General features: G+C 50.0%; 1 protein-coding gene across 2 annotated transcripts in view; it reads left to right on the top strand.

The window, feature by feature from the left end:
• The window catches only part of LOC125464453 (pigment epithelium-derived factor), a 28,420-nt gene extending 10,686 nt beyond the window's left edge, over positions 1-17,734 (top strand). For both annotated transcript variants that reach the window (XM_059655228.1, XM_059655229.1), the window contains exons 2-8: positions 1,907-1,994; positions 6,072-6,288; positions 8,063-8,218; positions 10,730-10,933; positions 12,816-12,958; positions 14,499-14,709; positions 17,085-17,734. In XM_059655228.1, the coding sequence (XP_059511211.1) occupies positions 1,920-1,994; positions 6,072-6,288; positions 8,063-8,218; positions 10,730-10,933; positions 12,816-12,958; positions 14,499-14,709; positions 17,085-17,359 (1,281 nt within the window). In that variant the 5' untranslated portion in view covers positions 1,907-1,919 and the 3' untranslated portion in view covers positions 17,360-17,734. The remainder of the gene's footprint in view (positions 1-1,906; positions 1,995-6,071; positions 6,289-8,062; positions 8,219-10,729; positions 10,934-12,815; positions 12,959-14,498; positions 14,710-17,084) is intronic.
• Positions 17,735-18,136: the final 402 nt, after the last annotated feature.

The raw sequence follows: 18,136 nt of genomic DNA, 5'->3' as shown, positions 1-18,136 counted from the left end.
CATGTCCATCATGGGCCTCCTGCAGTGCCACAATGATGCCACCCGAAGGTTGCAGGAACAGCAACTCATATTCCGCCTGGGAACCCTGCAGCCATATGGTATCAATGTGGACTTCACCAGTTTCAAAATCTCCCCTTCCCCTACGGCATCCCTCAACCAGCCCAGTTCGTCCCCTCCCCCCACTGCACCACACAACCAGCCCAGCTCTTCCCCTCCACCCACTGCATCCCAAAACCAGTCCAGCCTGTCTCTGCCTCCCTAACCTGTTCTTCCTCCCACCCCAAGCCACACCTCCATCTCCTACCTACTAACCTCATCCCACCTCCTTGAACTGTTCATCTTCCCTGGACTGACCTATCCCCTCCCCACCTCTCCACCTATCTTCTTTTCTCTCCATCTTCGGTCCGCCTCCCCCTCTCTCCCTATTTATTCCAGAACCCTCACCCCCATCCCCCTCTCTGATGAAGGGTTTAGGCCCGAAATGTCAGCTTTTGTGCTCCTGAGATGCTGCTTGGCCTGCTGTGTTCATCCAGCTTCACACTTTATTATCTTGGATTCTCCAGCATCTGCAGTTCCCATTATCTCTTAAACCTGAGACACATCTCAGAGATAGTAAGAACTGCCGATGCTGGAGTCTGATGAAGGGTCCCAAACTGAAACGTCAGCTTTCCTGCTCCTCTGATGCTGTCTGGCTGGCTGTGTTCATCCAGCTCCACACTGTGTACTTTGGAAAGATATGCCTTGGACTAAGCTCATCAGTAGTGTCTCCAAAAATGTAGCTAATGTTTTGGGTTTTAAAGAGAATCTGGAAGGAAGGATGGGATATGTAAAGATTTTTGGGTTGTCCAACTTTACAGATCGTCTTGGAAACCCTGTAGTTAATAATTAATCTGCAGGAAATACCAATGAGCCCTTCAGTCAGGCTGGAGCACCCAGGTAACTTAAATGGCCCTCTGACAGTGCCCACTCCCTCAGCACTGACCCTCCGACAGTGCCCACTCCCTCAGCACTGACCCTCCGACAGCGCCCGCTCCCTCAGCACTGACCCTCCTACAGTGCCCACTCCCACAGCACTGACCCTCTGACAGTGCCCACTCCCTCAGCACTGACCCTCCAACAGTGCCCACTCCCTCAGCACTGACCCACCGACAGCGCCCGCTCCCTCAGCACTGACCCTCCGACAGCACCCACTTCCTCAGCACTGACCCTCCGACAGCACCCGCTCCCTCAGCACTGACCCTCCGACAGTGCCCACTCCCTCAGCACTGACCCTCCGATAGTGCCCACTCCCTCAGCACTGACCCTCTGACAGTGCCCACTCCCTCAGCACTGACCCTCCGACAGTGCGGCGCTCCCTCAGCACTGACCCTCCGACAGTGCCCACCCCCTCAGCACTGACCCTCCGACAGTGCCCACTCCCTCAGCACTGACCCTCCGACAGCGCCCGCTCCCTCAGCACTGACCCTCCGACAGCGCCCGCTCCCTCAGCACTGACCCTCCGACAGCGCCCGCTCCCTCAGCACTGACCCTCCGACAGTGCCGCGCTCCCTCAGCACTGACCCTCCGACAGTGCAGCGCTCCCTCAGCACTGACCCTCCGACAGTGCCCCTTCCCTCAGCACTGGCCCTCCGACAGTGCCCACTCCCACAGCACTGACCCTCTGACAGTGCCCACTCCCTCAGCACTGACCCTCCGACAGCGCCCGCTCCCTCAGCACTGACCCTCTGATGGTGTCGGTGTGAGGCTGGAGTCTGTGCTCAGGTCTTTAAATGTTTGACTTGCTGAGTGCGAGGTGTGGAGACGGGTCGCAGGTAGTAATAACGGGAATTGTGCTTGGCTTGTCTGTAACTTTGTGCAGTGTGTGAGCACTGGCCAGGCTCAGATGAACTTTCTGTTTCCCCGTTAGCCCTGAAGACAGGATGAAGTTTGTCACTGCCGTGTTGTTCCTGGGCGCTGTCAGAATCTCATCGAGCCAAGATGGCCATTTCCCTTTGGTAAGTCAATGTTATTCTTCCAGAAGCTGTCTGTGTCATCCCCCCGCCCCCCCCCCCCCCCGCCTCCCCGCACCCCCCACACACCAAAGTTTCCCTCCTGGCACCATGCCATAGTATGGGGTGGATTTGGATAATAGGAGAGCAGCGCTCAGTGGCATGGAGCTGGTCTGTTCATCTGGCCTTGTGTGGTGCCAGCAGTGACAGGATAGCAATCCATCCTCAGCAGCCCTCTCCCCTTTTCCCGCAGTCGGTTGGCTTTCGGTGTCACTGTCACAAAAAAACACTTGAAACACAGTGGATGCTGGAAATCAGAAACAGGGTCAGAAATTGTGGAAAACTCCTCGGGTTGGGGGGAGTCTATCAGCGTCTGTGGAGAGAAAGCAGAGTTAATGTTTAACGTCCGGTGACCCTTCTTCAGAACTGACTGTAGCTGGGGAAAGGTTGGGTATGTGTGCTGAAGGTTAGGGTTAGGGGTGGGTGGGATGGGGGAGAGTGAACAATGTGTGGAGGTAGAGTCCAGGAAGGACTAGAGTTGGACAGACCATGGAATGGGTAGAGGTCAGCCTGGGGAAATCGGTAGCTGCTAATGGGGACTGTTAGTCCCTAGAACACAGACAGGGACTGGAAAGGGTTAAGTGACGTTTAGAGATTACACAAACTACTTTTGTAAGTTTAGAAGGTCAAAGGTGGAGCTGATAAAGGTGGTTGCAATGTTTAAGGATCTAATTGGAAGATTCGAAGCAGGGCGTGCAGGGTGTGGTCAGAATAGAAGGCCCTCAAACAGTGCACTGCAAATCTGCAAATCTTTCTCCTTTCCAAAAAAAGCACTGACAATTCCAGGAGTGAGTTGAAAAATTGAAAGCTGAGATTTCTGTGTTTTTATTGGATAGGGGAAATTCCAGGATGTGGAACAGAGCTGGGAAAATGCAGTTGGAAATCAGACACAGTGGGATTGTATAACAGTGACTGCAATACCTTATGCATCATTAAAACTGAAATAACAGAACGCTTGCGATTTGCTCTTGTTTTGTTCAGTAAGATCCAAAGCTGCGCAGCCGCCAGCCCAGCGCAGGCTGGTGTGGTTCTGATCACTGGACAGAGCTGAATTTCCATCCTATTCAGTGTAAATGAACTAAGTGAAGGGACAAGAAATGTATCCATTTATCAGCAAAGCTCAGCGTGGATCTGACTGACTGCCCCATCAAAAACTGGCACAGGCATCACAGGGACATGGGTTCGATTCCAGCCTTCGGCAACTGTCGGTGCGGAGTTTGCAGAGTCTCCCGGTGTCTGCGTGGGATTCCTCCGGGTGCTCCGGTTTCCTCCCACAGTCCGAAGATGGATGGGCCATAAAAAATGAGGATGGGTGTCAACAAAGCCAGGGGCCACACAGTACCGGGTTACAAACAGGTTTATTTAAAATCACAAGCTTTCAGAGTGCTGTTCCTTCGTCTGGTGAAGTGGGGAAGCACATAGGCACTGTGTAAAATGACACATTGAGACTTCTATAACTAACCGGAGAGCCCAGGAGGGACTCTCAACCCTGAGAGTATCCATGCTGTGGCCTCAGTGAGGCACTGTCTTTATTCATGATTTAGGTCACAGCATCAAAAGTTGCGTATTAAGATCTGCCAAAGAAGCTGCTGCAAGAATACAGAAGTGAAGTCAATAAAACAACAGAGACATTGACTGAGGGAGTGAGGGGGTGAAAATGGCTGCTTTCACTCCAAGTAAGTGTGAAGTTACCAAGCTTGCACCAAAAAAATCCAATTGTCCTTTTGTTGCGAAGAAGCTGGGAAAAGTGGGCACTGAAAGAGCTTTTGGGTCCAGGTATACAAACCATTAAAATAATAAACAAATTGAAATAAATTACAAAGGCTAACAGACTGTTATGTTGTATGATGAAAGGATGAACATGGCTAACTAAAGAAGTCTAAGATTGTATTAGATTAAAGAAAGTGGATGATAGGATGCCAAAAAAAAGATAAACTGCAGGATTGGAAGCAAATGAGAACCAGAAAAGGGAGACCAAGAAACTGATAAAGAAAAAGAGAACGTAAACTTGGGAGAAACAGACTGTAAAAGCTTGTTTTGGTATGTGGAAAGAAAAATATTAACCAGGAGGAATGTGAGCCCATTATAGCTGGATGACAGGATAATTGATAAAGGGGCACAGGGTAACGGCAGAGAAATTAAATGATTACTTTGTGTGGTGTCGTCATAAAAGTTGACGCAGAAAAGCTTCCAGAAATACCAAGCAAGCAAGGACCTTCTGAAACCAAGGAACTACAAATGAGTGTTTGTAAAGTGTTGGAATTTGAAAAGTTAACACTCAGAAAAGAAAGGTAAAATCGGTCCACACGGGTTTACAAAAGTGAAATTATGTTTGATAAACTTGTTGAGGTTTATAAAGATGTTACTTGTAATATTGATAGAAGTGCCACCAGTGAATGAGGGGTCTGACTGTTATACTGTTATGGATTGAGAATTGGTTAACAGATAGTAAACAGGTTACTGTCAGATTGACAGATTAATGAGTACAGGGCCATTCAGCCCCTTGAGCCTGCCCTGCCATTTGATATAATCATGGCTGATATCGACTTTCCTGCCTGTTGTCCATAACCCTTCAACCCATAACTAATTAAAAGCCCGTCTATCTCCTCCTTAAATTTATTCAATATCTCAGCATCCACAGCAGTTTGGGGTAGTGAAGTCCACAGATACACAACTCTTTGAGAAAAGTAATTTTTCTTCATCTTTGTTTTAAATCTGTCATCCCTTATCCTAAAACTATGATATCTCATTCCAGAGTGCATCCCATGAGTAAACATCTGTCCTATGTCTATCAATTCCCTTTAGCATTTTGTGTACCTCAGTTAGATCTCTGCTTATTCTTCTGAACTCCAGAGTACAGTCAAATTTGTTCAATCTCCGAACTGCCTCCCATGCAACTACATTCCTCCTCAAATCAGGGGGCAAAAATGGTATACAATGCTCCACATGTGGTCTCACTAATGCTTTGCTCAGTTGAAGCAACACTTCCCTACTTTTATACTCTGCTCCTTTAAAAATAAATACCAAAATTCCATTTGCCTTATTACTTGCTGTAGCAGACGTCTAGTTTACTGCAATTCATGCATTAGATCACCCTGATCCCTCTGCTGCAAAGCACTTAGAAGTTTCTTTCCATTTAGATAATAAGTTGTCTTTTTACTCCAATCAAAACAGAAAACCTCTCATTTATCCACATTGTTATTCTGTAAATAAACCACCCCCAAACCCTGGAACAGATTCCAGTCTGTAACTCCCTCCCCGGGGTATCTGTTATTCTGTATATAAACCCCCCCGAACCCCCTCATTCAGATTCCAGCCTATAACTCCCTCCCTGGGGGGGTATCTGTTATTCTGTATACAAACCACCCCGAACCACCGCCCCCCCCGCCCCGATTAGATTCCAGCCTGTAACTCCCTCCCTGGGGGGTATCTGTTATTCTGTATACAAACCACCCCGAACCACCGCACCCCCCCGCCCCGATTAGATTCCAGCCTGTAACTCCCTCATTGGGGGTGTATCTGTTATTCTGTATACAAACCACTCCGAACCACACTACCCCCACCACCCCCCCACCCCGCCCTCGAGCCCCGATTAGATTCCAGCCTGTAACTCCCTCCCTGGGGGGGTATCTGTTATTCTGTATACAAACCACCCTGAACCACACCGCCCCCCCCCCCCCCCCCCCCCCACCCCCGGCCCCCGAGCCCCGATTAGATTCCAGCCTGTAACTCCCTCCCTGGGGGATATCTGTTATTCTGTATACAAACCACACCGAACCAACCCCCCCCCCCCGCCCCGATTAGATTCCAGCCTGTAACTCCCTCATTGGGGGGGTATCTGTTATTCTGTATACAAACCACCCCGAACCACACCGCACCCCCCCCCCACCCCCCGCCCTCGAGCCCCGATTAGATTCCAGCCTGTAACTGTCTCCTGGGTAGAATATGCCTGATGCCTTTAGTGTTTGCTGAGCAGTTGTGCCTGTCTGACACGTTCATAGCCAGTTTCTGATCTCCCCCCAGCTTGTGGACGATGTGAGCTCACTGCCGGAGGAGCCTGATGCCCACATCGAGGAGGAAGAGGAGGAGGAAATACTGATCTCTCCAGTACAGAGGCTGGCATATTCCATCTCCGAATTTGGCTATGAGCTTTACCGGCAGCTGGCCAGCAGCAGTCCCAACGATAACATCTTCCTGTCGCCCCTGAGTGTAGCCACAGGCCTCTCCTCATTGTCTCTTGGTGAGAAAACCATGAATCCATTCTCCTGCATTTCAATGAGCAACAAAGGATTCCTGCTGCCATTTTCACATCTTCCGAGCTCCCACACACACTGACTCTCACTGGGGTACAGTCCCACACACACTGACTCACACTGGGTACGGTCCCAAACACGTTGACTCTCACTGGGGTACGGTCCCACACACATTGACTCTCACTGAGGTACGGTCCCACACACACTGACCCTCACAGGGGTACAGTCCCACACACACTGACTCTCACTGGGGTACAGTCCCACACTCACTGACCCTGACTGGGGTACAGTCGCACACACACTGACCCTCACTGGAGTAGAGTCCCATGCACACTGACTCTCACTGGGGTACAGTCCTACACACACTGACCCTCACTGGGGTATAGTCCCACACACACTGACTCTCACTGGGGTACAGTCCCCACACACACTGACTCTCACTGGGGTACAGTCCCAACACACTGACTCTCACTGGCGTATAGTCCCACACACACTGACCCTCACTGGGGAACAGTCCCACACACACACTGACTCTCGCTGGGGTACGGTCCCACACACGCTCACTCTCACTGGGGTACAGTCCCACACACTCTGACCCTCACTGGGGTACAGTCCCACACACTCTGACCCTCACTGGGGTACGGTCCCACACAGACTGACACTCACTGGGATACAGCTCCACACACACACTGACCCTCACTGGGGTACAGTCCCACACTCACACTGACTCTCACTGGGGTACAGTCCCACACACACTGACTCCCACTGGGGTACAGTCCCACACACACTGACTCTCACTGGGGTACAGTCCCACACACACTGACTCTCACTGGGGTACGGTCCCACACACACTGACACTCACTGGGGTACAGTCCCACACTCACACTGACCCTCACTGGGGTACAGTCCCACACTCACACTGACCCTCACTGGGGTACAGTCCCACACTCACACTGACCCTCACTGGGGTACAGTCCCACACTCACACTGACACTCACTGGGGTACAGTCCCACACTCACACTGACTCTCACTGGGGTACAGTCCCACACTCACACTGACACTCACTGGGTACAGACACTGCGCTTTCCTTTCCTCAGAAGAAGCTGGATCACAGGGCAGCCTGAGTGAGCTGTGTGAGATATTGTGCAGGGTCTGGCCGTGGAGATCACTGACCCCTGTACTCACAGGATTTTCCTCGTGTGGATGGAGGCCCTTCAGGAAGTTGATTGTGTACCTGGTCTGTGTCACTGACCGTTCTCACACATTCTCTCTGTTATCCTGTACCTTGTTGCTTTTCACTGCCCTTGATTTCCTGTTGAGCGGCCTCCATCGCATCCTCAGGCAGGTACATCCGGACTGTTCCTTCCAAGGTTTGAAAAACTGCTTTCTCGAGTTGGCTTGCTTCGGCTGCTGTTGGGGATAAACCCAAAACAGCTGGGCGGTGCAGAAAGCGTTCCATCCCTGCTGTGTGCAGACCTCTCCCGGGTTTGAGAGAGATTTAGAGGCAATCTGCTCGTGGCTGCAGGAATTGGGACCGTGCTCCTGGAGTGCACTACAGTCGCCTACTGACCAGGCTGGGACAATGGTGCAGTTACTTCCAGAGAGAGCTAGTATCGACTCTACAGACTGAGTGGCCTGTTTCAATGCTGTGCCTTTCTGAGATTTGAGGAATAGTTTCTGATTCTTTGGGTGGTTTTGAGACAATCGCTTTGTCGCTATGAATCCATCACTCACACAGTGTTTCTTATTCCACTTTAAAGGTGCCATCTCCAGAAACAAGGAGATTTTACACAGAGTCCTGAACTACAATTTACTGAATGACTTGGACATTCACAGAGTCTACAAGGACCTCCTGACTGACGTTACAGCTAACCCCAAAAAGTTCAAAACTGTTTCACGAATTTATGTAAACAACAGTAAGAAAACCATTGAGACTTAATTCTTAACAATGAGTCTGAAGGGGACTGTCAGAATAACAAATGTGTAACTGTGCATGTGTATGTGTGAGGGGACTACAGTGTAAACTAACTCACTCTGCCAGCCACTCGTGTGCACTACTCTCAGTCTCTGTGTGTGCATCTCTGTGTCTTTGTAACACTGAGTGAATGAGAGAGTGACTGAGTGAGGGAGTGCATGAGTGTGACTGTGTGAGTGAGTGAGTGTGGGTGTGTGTGGGTGAGAGTGTGTGTGAATGAGTGAGAGTAAGTGAGTGTGAGTGAGAGTGAGTGTGTGTGAGCATTGGTGAGAGTGAGTGGGAGTGAGTGAGTGTGAGAGTGAATGAGTGAGTCTGGGTGAGAGTGAATGTGAGTGAGTGGGAGTGAGTGAGTGTGAGTAGGTGTGTGAGTGATTGTGAATGAGTGTGGGTGAGAGTGAGTGAGAGTGTTTGAGTGTGAGAGTGAGTGTGGGTGAGTGAGTGAGAGTGTGTAAGTGATTGTGAGTATGAGGGTGTGAGTGAGAACACGAGTGGGAGTGGGTGAAAGTGAGTGAGAGTGTGTGAGTGTGTGAATAAGTGAGTGTGAGTATGAGAGTGTGAGTGAGAATGGGAGTGGGTGAAAGTGAGTGAGAGTGAGTGTGTGAGAGTGAATGAATGTGGGTGAGTGAGTGTGTGAGTGAGAATGTGAGAGTGGGTGTGGATGAGAGTGAGTGTAAGTGTGGGTGAAAGTGAATGAGTGTGTGTGAGTGAAATTCTCTTGGTACTGACTGAGGAGGGAGTAGCAGACTAGCCTAGGGAGAGAAATGGTGCCCTGACAGGGAGCAGAGAGGAAGTGAAGGTGATGTTGTCAAATTTACTGACGAAACAAACAGAGGTCAGAGAGTGAATTATGAACAGGACATAAGGGAACAGAGAGATATAGATAAGTGAATAGAGTGGGTGAAGTGAGGGCAGTACAGTCTAATGTGGGAAAGTACAAAGCTATCCATTTTAGCAGAAAGAATAAAAAAAACTCAATGTTTGCAGAGTTCTGAGATGCAGTGGGATCTGGGGGTCCTAGTGCATGGATTATAGAAGGTTAGAGTTCAGGCACAATGAGTAATGAGGAAAGCTGATCGGAGATTTTATTGTGAAGAAAGTTGAGTTCAAGAAGAGGGAGCTTGTGCTTCGGTGATACAGAGCGTCGGTGATACAACATCTGGAATACTGTGTACAGGACTGGTCACTGTACTTACAAAAGGATGTTACTGCCTTAGAAGCAGTTCAGAGAAGGTTGACTAGACCATTACCTTGAATGAGCAGATTGCACAGTGAGGAAAGGCTGTATTCTCTGGAGTTTAGAAAAGTCCAAGGTGACTGAATTGAAACATGAAAGATCCTGAAGGGGCTTGCCCAGGGGGATGTGGAAAAGAATATTTCCTCTCATGGGAGAATCGGGAACCGGGTGGCGTAGATTAAAAACCAGGTTTTGCCCATTTTGGACGGTCATTGAGTCATCGAGCCATTCAGCACAGAAACAGACCCTTCAGTCCATCCGCCCCAACCAGATTTCCTAAATATATCCAATCCCATTTGCCAGCATTTGGCCTGTATCCCTCTAAACCCTTCCTATCCATGTCCCCATCCAGATGCCTTTTCAATGCTGTGACTGTACCAGCCTCCACCACTTCCTCTGGCAGCTTATTCCATACACGCAGCACCCTCTGAGTGAAAATGTTACCCCTCAGGTCCCTTTTAAATCTTTCCCCTCTCACCTTCAACCTATGCTCCCTATAGCTTAAACCCTCCCATCAGAAAATGATCTTCTGAAGAAGGGTCTAGGCCTGAAATGTCAGCTTTCCTGCTCCTCTGATGCTGCTTGGTCTGCTCTGTTCATCCAGCTCTACACTGTTATCTGTTATAACCATGTCCTGTGCAGCTGCAATATGACCCCCCCCCGCCACCCCACAACTCCAATACTCAATGCACTGACCAATAAAGGTACCTTCTTCACTGTCTACGGTGTGACTCCACTTTCGAGAAACTATGAACCTGCGCCCCCCCATCCCCCCAAGGCCTCTTATTCAGCCTCATCCTGCAGGGCCTTACCGTTGAGTTTATACATCCTGCTCTGATTTGCCTTTCCAAAATGTAGCTCCTCACCTTTAGAGAAGAACTGAAAGCCTTTCTCTCAGACAGTAATGAGTCTTTAGAGATTCCCTCCTGTAATGGTGATGGTAGCAGCCTCTTACAATAGAGAGAGATGGAGAGATCCTGCTTCAGCAAGAGGGAAAGGGTAGTAGGGTGAGAGGTTATCAGGAAGAGATGGGATGATGGATTCGAGGTTACAATTAAATCAGCCAGGATCTTAGAAAATGGGCTGAATGGTCTCATGCTCATTCCTTGTGTTGCTGGGTTTCAACCTTTGACAGACAATCTGTGGAGACGTGGGGAATTGTTTCCTGAGGAATGAGGCATTCGGCTGACGCTGTTTCATTGTTTATTTTTCACCCAGAACTGAAGATGAGATCGAATTTTTTGAAACAAGTCGATTCACACTATGGAGCCAGGCCCAAGGCCATGTTTGGTAACTATCAGCAGGACTTGCAGAGCATCAACACCTGGGTGAGGTCACGCACCAGTGGTCTGATAACACGTGCCATCAGCTCGGTCCCTGAGGACATCAGCCTGTTCCTACTCAGCGCTGCCCATTACAAAGGTAAAGCCAGGAGCAGAGAGCTCCCGACACAGCCAGCCCCCAACTTAAATAAACACCAAAACAACTGCGGATGCTGTAATCAGGAACAAAAACAAAGTCGCTGGAAAAGCTCAGCAGGGCTGGCGGCATCTGTGGAGGAGAAAACAGAGTTAATGCTTCCGGCCCAGTGACCCTTCCTCCTGAGCTCTGAGGAAGGCTCACCAGACCCAAAGCGTTAGCTCTGTTTTCTCCTCCACAGATGCCGCCAGCCCTGCTGAGCTTTTCCAGCAACTTTGTTTTTGTACCAACTTAAATGGTTTGATGAAGCGTCAGTGAGCGGCGGATGAAGGGCATGATGGGTACTGGGTTTCCCTTCAGCTGGTAGGACCCAGCATGCAGAGTGTCACTGGGATACAGTTCCTGAAGGGGCTGACTCTCACTGGGATACAGTTCCTGAAGGGGCTGACCCTCACTGGGATACAGATCATGAAGGTGCTGACTCTCACTGGGATACAGATCCTGAAGGTGCTGACCCTCGCTGGGATACAGTTCCTGAAGGGGCTGACCCTCACTGGGATACAGATCCTGAAGGTGCTGACTCTCACTGGGATACAGATCCTGAAGGTGCTGACCCTCGCTGGGATACAGTTCCTGAAGGTGCTGACCCTGACTGGGATACAGTTCCTGAAGGGGCTGACCCTCACTGGGATACAGATCCTGAAGGTGCTGACTGTCACTGGGATACAGTTCATGAAGATGCTGACTCACACTGAGATACAGTTCCTGGAGGGGCCGACTCTCACTGGGATACAGTTCCTGAAGGGGCTGACCCTCACTGGGATACAGTTCCTGAAGGTGCTGACTCTCACTGGGATACAGTTCATGAAGATGCTGACTCACAGTGGGATACAGTTCCTGAAGGGGCTGACTCTCACTGGGATACAGATCCTGACGGTGCTGACCCTCACTGGGATACAGTTCCTGAAGGCGCTGACTCTCACTGGGATACAGTTCCTGAAGGGGCTGACTCTCACTGGGATACAGTTTCTGAAGGCGCTGACTCTCACTGGGATACAGTTCCTGAAGGGGCTGACTCTCACTGGGATACAGTTTCTGAAGGCGCTGACTCTCACTGGGATACAGTTCCTGAAGGGGCTGACTCTCACTGGGATACAGATCCTGACGGTGCTGACTCTCACCGGGATACAGATCCTGACGGTGCTGACTCTCACTGGGATACAGTTCCTGAAGGGGCTGACTCTCACTGGGATACAGTTCCTGAAGGTGCTGACTCTCACTGGGATACAGATCCTGAAGGGGCTGTCTCTCAGTGGGATACAGTTCCTAAAGGGGCTGACTCTCACTGGGATACAGTTCCTGAAGGTGCTGACTCTCACTAGGATACAGATCCTGAAGGGGCTGTCTCTCAGTGGGATACAGTTCCTAAAGGGGCTGACTCTCACTGGGATACAGTTCCTGAAGTGGCTTTCGCTCACTGGGAGTGTTCATGTTTTGTCAAATTGGGACATATAGTCTCTCTATGAACAATGTGATGAATGGGGTTTTTGAGCTTGGTTCATGGAGGGCAATGTTTGGATTGGGCTGGAGATGGGGAAGAAAGCATGAGAACATTGGGATAGTCCACACTGCAGAAATGGAAGGGTATGAGTAGCTGATGTTGAAGGTGTTGGGTAGTTTTCCAGGTGGATCTGAGATTGTAATGTCAGCTTTGGGTCATCTTGGAGAATGAGCTAATGAACGGTGTTTTAAATGAGGGCCAATGGTGAGGGAGCTGGATGGACTGGGTGTCTTGTGAATGGAGTGTGATTGTTACAAAGTTTGCTCATGCCCAGCCCTAGTCAGTGCCCCAATGCCTGTATATTATCTGCTTGTTTTGTTTCAGGGCAACTACTGACCAAATTCAATCCAGCTGAGACTGTACACAAACAGTTCAGTGTTGATTATAGCCAGTACATCAACATTCCCATGATGTCCAGCTCAAGCTACCCTTTACGTTATGGCTATGACTCGGAATTGAGATGCAAGGTAATCATTTCTAAGGATTAACAGCAAAGCTACTTGGCTGTAGGTGTCAAGCCTGATGTTGAGCTGAGATGGAACTATCTGTAAAATCTCACTGGTCACCCTCCCCTCTGCCTGATTGCTTTTCAGAAATTGTGTCTTTGCAGGTTTGGGCTGACAAGTGGCAAGTAACATTCGCACAATACAAGTGCCAGGCTATGACCATCACCAAAAAGAGAGAATTTAACCAATGCCCCTGGACATTCCATGGCGTTACCATCACTGAATCCCCATTATCAACATCCTAGGGGTTACCATTGACCAGAAAATCAACTGGATTTGATGCAGAAATGCAGTGGCTACAAGAGCAGTTCAATGTATCATAGAGACAACAAATGAATGTTGGCCTTTATTACAAAAAGAATGGCGTATGAACATTGGGAGGCTTTGCTAAAACTGTCCAAGACCCCGGATTACTGTGAACAATTTTTGTCCCTTATCTCAGGAAAGATAGAGTGACATAGCGGCTGGTCCGGAGGAGGGTCACTTGGCTCGCCCTGGGTAGGGAGGGATTGTCTTCTGTAGGTTGGGCCTGTACTCATTGATGTTTTGAAGAACAAGTGGCAACCTGACTGATACCAACAAGAGTCTCTGGGGATTTGACACAGCCGACATAGAAAGCAGGACCAGGGGCATTGGCTCTAAACAAAGGGTTACTGATTGAAGACAGAGATGAGAAGGAATTTCTTCTTTCAGAGGGGAGTGAACCTGTGGAATTTGTCACGACAGGGCTGTTGAGGCTAGGTCATGAAGTATGCTAACCCCAGGGTCATGGGGAAACGGCAGGAAACAGAGATCAGCAGTGATTTCATTGAATGGTGGACCAGAGTTGATGGGCTGAATGGCCCATTTTTGCTCAGAAGTTCCCCTCCAAGCCACTTACCATCCTGACTTGGAAATGTATCACCATTCCTTCACTGCAGTTGGGTCAAAATCCTGGAATTCCCTCCATAAGGGCATTGTGGATCAATCCACAGCAGGTGGACTGCAGCAGTTCAAGAAGGTAGCTCCCCCCAACCTTCTCAAGGGGCAACTAGGGACGGGCGATAAATGCAAAAATCACAATGAACCCATGTCCCAAGAGCAAATAAAAAATTTCATTCTTGGATGAGATTAGCCCAGATGGATGAAGGTACCCACTCCCTTTGTATCCCACCCTGATCCCAGAAGTTTGTTTCAGACTGTATTGAGGGAAAGAGGAACTGGACAAGACCATGCAACCTCCAACATTTACAAATCAACGTCAGATAAGGGGGATGGAATGGCAGGAGGGGGGGGCGGTTATCGCTGCACTGTTCATCCAGGCACCCCGCTCATGTTCTGGGAACCCACGTTCAAATCCGGCCACAGCTGTTGGCGGAATTTGAATTCAGTAAAAATCTGGAATTAGGAATCTAATGCCGCCAATTTTAGGAGCAATGCACCTGTTTGAGAGGGTTTGATGGGACTGGTGCAGCCCCGCTGCAAAGTTGATGAGATGATGAAACCACTGTCTGTGTTACAGATTGGGCTGTTTCGCTATGCGGGTGACGTGAGCCTCCTCATCTTCCTACCAACAGACTTCACCAGGAACCTGAGCATGATCGAGGAGAATCTGAACCCGGTCTTCATCCACGACCTGGTCCATCAGCTGCAATACGTCCAAGCCAGAGTCTCCCTGCCCAAACTCAGATTCGACATTGAGCAGGAACTCAAACAAACACTCGGGGAAATGCGTAAGTGTCTTGCGATAGGTTAGGAATTCACAATTCAGCTTCGTTCAGATCCTTATTCCAGGGGCTTCCCACAGCAAACACAGCTCTCACTCACCTCAAATTCACAGGAGGCTGCTTCTGGTCCCAACATTATCGTAATCATTCAGACCTGTGCTTCACTAAAACAACATGGTCGCACTGTCGGAGGGTCAGTGCTGAGGGAGTGGGCACTGTCGGACAGTCACTGCTGAGGGAGTGGGCACTGTCGGAGGGTCAGTGCTGAGGGAGCGGGCACTGTCGGACAGTCAGTGCTGAGGGAGTGGGCACTGTCAGACGGTCAGTGCTGAGGGAGTGGGTACTATCAGAGAGTCAGTGCTGAGGGAGTGGGCATTGTCGGATGGTCAGTGCTGAGGGAGTGGGCACTGTCGGAGGGTCAGTGCTGAGGGAGCGCCGCACTGTCGGAGGGTCAGTGCTGAGGGAGCGTCGCACTGTCGGAGGGTCAGTGCTGAGGGACTGGGCACTGTCGGAGGGTCAGTGCTGAGGGAGTGGGCACTGTCGGAGAGTCAGTGCTGAGGGAGTGGGCACTGTCGGAGGGTCAGTGCTGAGGGAGGACCGCACTGTCGGAGGGTCAGTGCTGAGGGAGTGGTCACTGTCAGAGGGTCAGTGCTGAGGGAGTGGGCACTGTCAGGGGGTCAGTGCTGAGGGAGTGGGCACTGTCGGAAGGGTCAGTGCTGAGGGAGTGGGCACTATCGGAGGGTCAGTGCTGAGGGAGTGGGCACTGTCGGAGGGTCAGTGCTGAGGGAGCGCCGCACTGTCGGAGGGTCAGTGCTGAGGGAGTGGGCACTGTCGGACGGTCAATGCTGAGGGAGTGGGCACTGTCAGAGGGTAAGTGCTGAGGGAGTGGGCACTGTCGGAGGGTCAGTGCTGAGGGAGTGGGCACTGTCGGAGGGTCAGTGCTGAGGGAGCGGGCACTGTCGGAGGGTCAGTGCTGAGGGAGCGCCGCACTGTCGGAGGGTCAGTGCTGAGGGAGCGCCGCACTGTCGGAGGGTCAGTGCTGAGGGACTGGGCACTGTCGGAGGGTCAGTGCTGAGGGAGCGGGCACTGTCGGAGGGTCAGTGCTGAGGGAGCGCCGCACTGTTGGAGGGTCAGTGCTGAGGGAGCGCCGCACTGTCGGAGGGTCAGTGCTGAGGGAGTTGGCACTGTCGGAGGGTCAGTGCTGAGGGAGCGGGCACTGTCGGAGGGTCAGTGCTGAGGGAGCGCCGCACTGTCGGAGGGTCAGTGCTGAGGGAGCGCTGCATATTAAGCAATTGCTACAAAGGTGCTGCTTTTTTTTGTGATGAGCTGTGAACTGCATGGCATCTTTTCTTTTGGGTGGGTGTAAAAGTTTCCACTGATACTGTCCAAAATGTGAGAGAGTTCTACACTGTCTCCTGGAGCCAATGTTTACCCCTTCACCACCATTTTTCTGGAAAGTGATTTTCTTGCAATGGTCAGGTTGCTGTGTGGGAGCTTGCTGTGCATTAATTGGGCTGTGATCTTCTCCAGTGGCTGGAGGTGTTGCATTACTGTGGGCACCAACGTTTGCTGCACCCAATCACCCTTCCAAGGTTTGGGTTCAAGACCCTGTTCGAATCCCTGTGAGAGACGATTAAACCTCGAGTCCTAAAAGCATGGTCCCGATTGTTGCATGATGATAATTGACCGAATTATGTGAACTTTTACAGCCGTTAGGAGCCAGAGCTGACTCATCTATACTCATTGGCACCTTGTTCTCTGCCTGGAGTCCATGAGACATCATTGGTCAAGTGTAGTTTAATGAAACTTTTGACACTAACTCTTTCTGAATTGTTACCATTTACAACCAGAGGGTCAGTGACCACAGGCAGACACATGGAAGAAGCTTTGTGAAAGATCCAAATGGGAGATTAGAATGTTCGATAAATGTGGGCAATTACACACTGCCGGAAAAGGGTGGTGTTATCAGATTTAATGACGAAATGAGAAAGCAGATTTTAAAAATCCACAAAATAAAAATCACCAGGCTGTTGGAGAGGAGAAAGGCCTGGAATTGAAGCAGAAGGCTCTTTCAAAGAGACAGTACAGACACAGTGGACCAAATAGCCTTATTTGGTATCCTTCTGTTGTGTCATTCCATAAGCACTTCCAAATGTGTGCCATCGGGCTGGCCTTAGCTTAGGACCAGTTAGCTCCAGGTGAAGGCTATCCATTCAGGAATCCGTATCTCTAGACTGTGACAGAAATGAGAAAATTCTCACCTTCTTCCTCTTGCTGTTTTTAAACTATGAACAGAGAAAGATCAATACTATTTTCAGGAGCGATGAGGGAAGGTTACAAACAAATCCATCAAACTTGGAAATCTCTTTGTTTTAACACAGGTCTGTCTCCTCTGTACACTCCAAGTCAGCTGAATAAGATTTCGAATATGCCATTGAAGATCTCCAGCATAAAGCACCATGCTGTCCTGAGTTTGGAGGAACAAGGTGTTCAGGAGGCTCCTGTGCTCAGCCCCAACGACAGACAACTCATTATGGACTTCCACGTCAGTCAGCCCTTCATCATGGTCCTGTACGACAACCCCACTGGCTCTTTGCTGCATATTGGGAGGGTCCTGGATCCCAGGGGGATTGTGGGACACTCTCACCTTCAGTAGACAACAGATGAAATCTGGAATATTATCCACAAACAGAACTATCACAAAAATCACTGAACCTTTCACATGAAATACAGTCCCTTCAGCCTCTTACCAACAGCCCTGATCTGTTTATTCAGACTTAACCTGAGGTTTTACTTTACCATGACTTAGTTAATGTGCATTGCATTCACCCCCCAGCAACACCTGCCCCTGCCCCCTGTACCCACTGGGATTGGCATAGCCCCCCGGGTACCAGGTCCATATTGCTTATTGACCAGTTAATTCCAAAGGGCAAAAACCTGGAGTGAAGGCTCTGCAGAAACTGAGTGTAATCCCTCAGCTATATTTGAGGAAGACGGGCATATGGCAGGTAAATAAAACTGTGCAAAATAAGTGGCTCTCTGTTTTTCTTCTGTGTGGGGAAGTAACACTGCCAAGAGGATCCGGGTAGCTATCTTCCCTGGTGAGGATGTGGGAGGTCAGGGGTTTCTGCAGTAATTACAGGAAGCAGGCAGCACACTCAGTGACCCACAGGATCAGTTCTGCTTCACTGAGGCTCTGAAACGCTGCTGGGCAGGTACAGCTCAAGGTCTGATTCCAGTTTCAGATCTTCAGCAATCTTTGTTTGTATCTCTGTAGGGGGAAAGAGGACACGAAGGGGAAGTTCCATCTTGTTGGAGAATTTAAAAATGAGGAGTCACAATTTGACATGAAGGCATCACCAACAGTGCTATCAAGCAGCACCTGTTCAGCAATAACCTGCTCAGTGAACTCCTCCTCAAGGATGCCTTGGCC

This window comes from Stegostoma tigrinum, chromosome 27 (assembly GCF_030684315.1).
Source record: "Stegostoma tigrinum isolate sSteTig4 chromosome 27, sSteTig4.hap1, whole genome shotgun sequence".
In the NCBI taxonomy this organism is placed as follows: Eukaryota; Metazoa; Chordata; class Chondrichthyes; order Orectolobiformes; family Stegostomatidae; genus Stegostoma; species Stegostoma tigrinum.
This window is presented reverse-complemented; position numbering and strand designations above follow the sequence as displayed.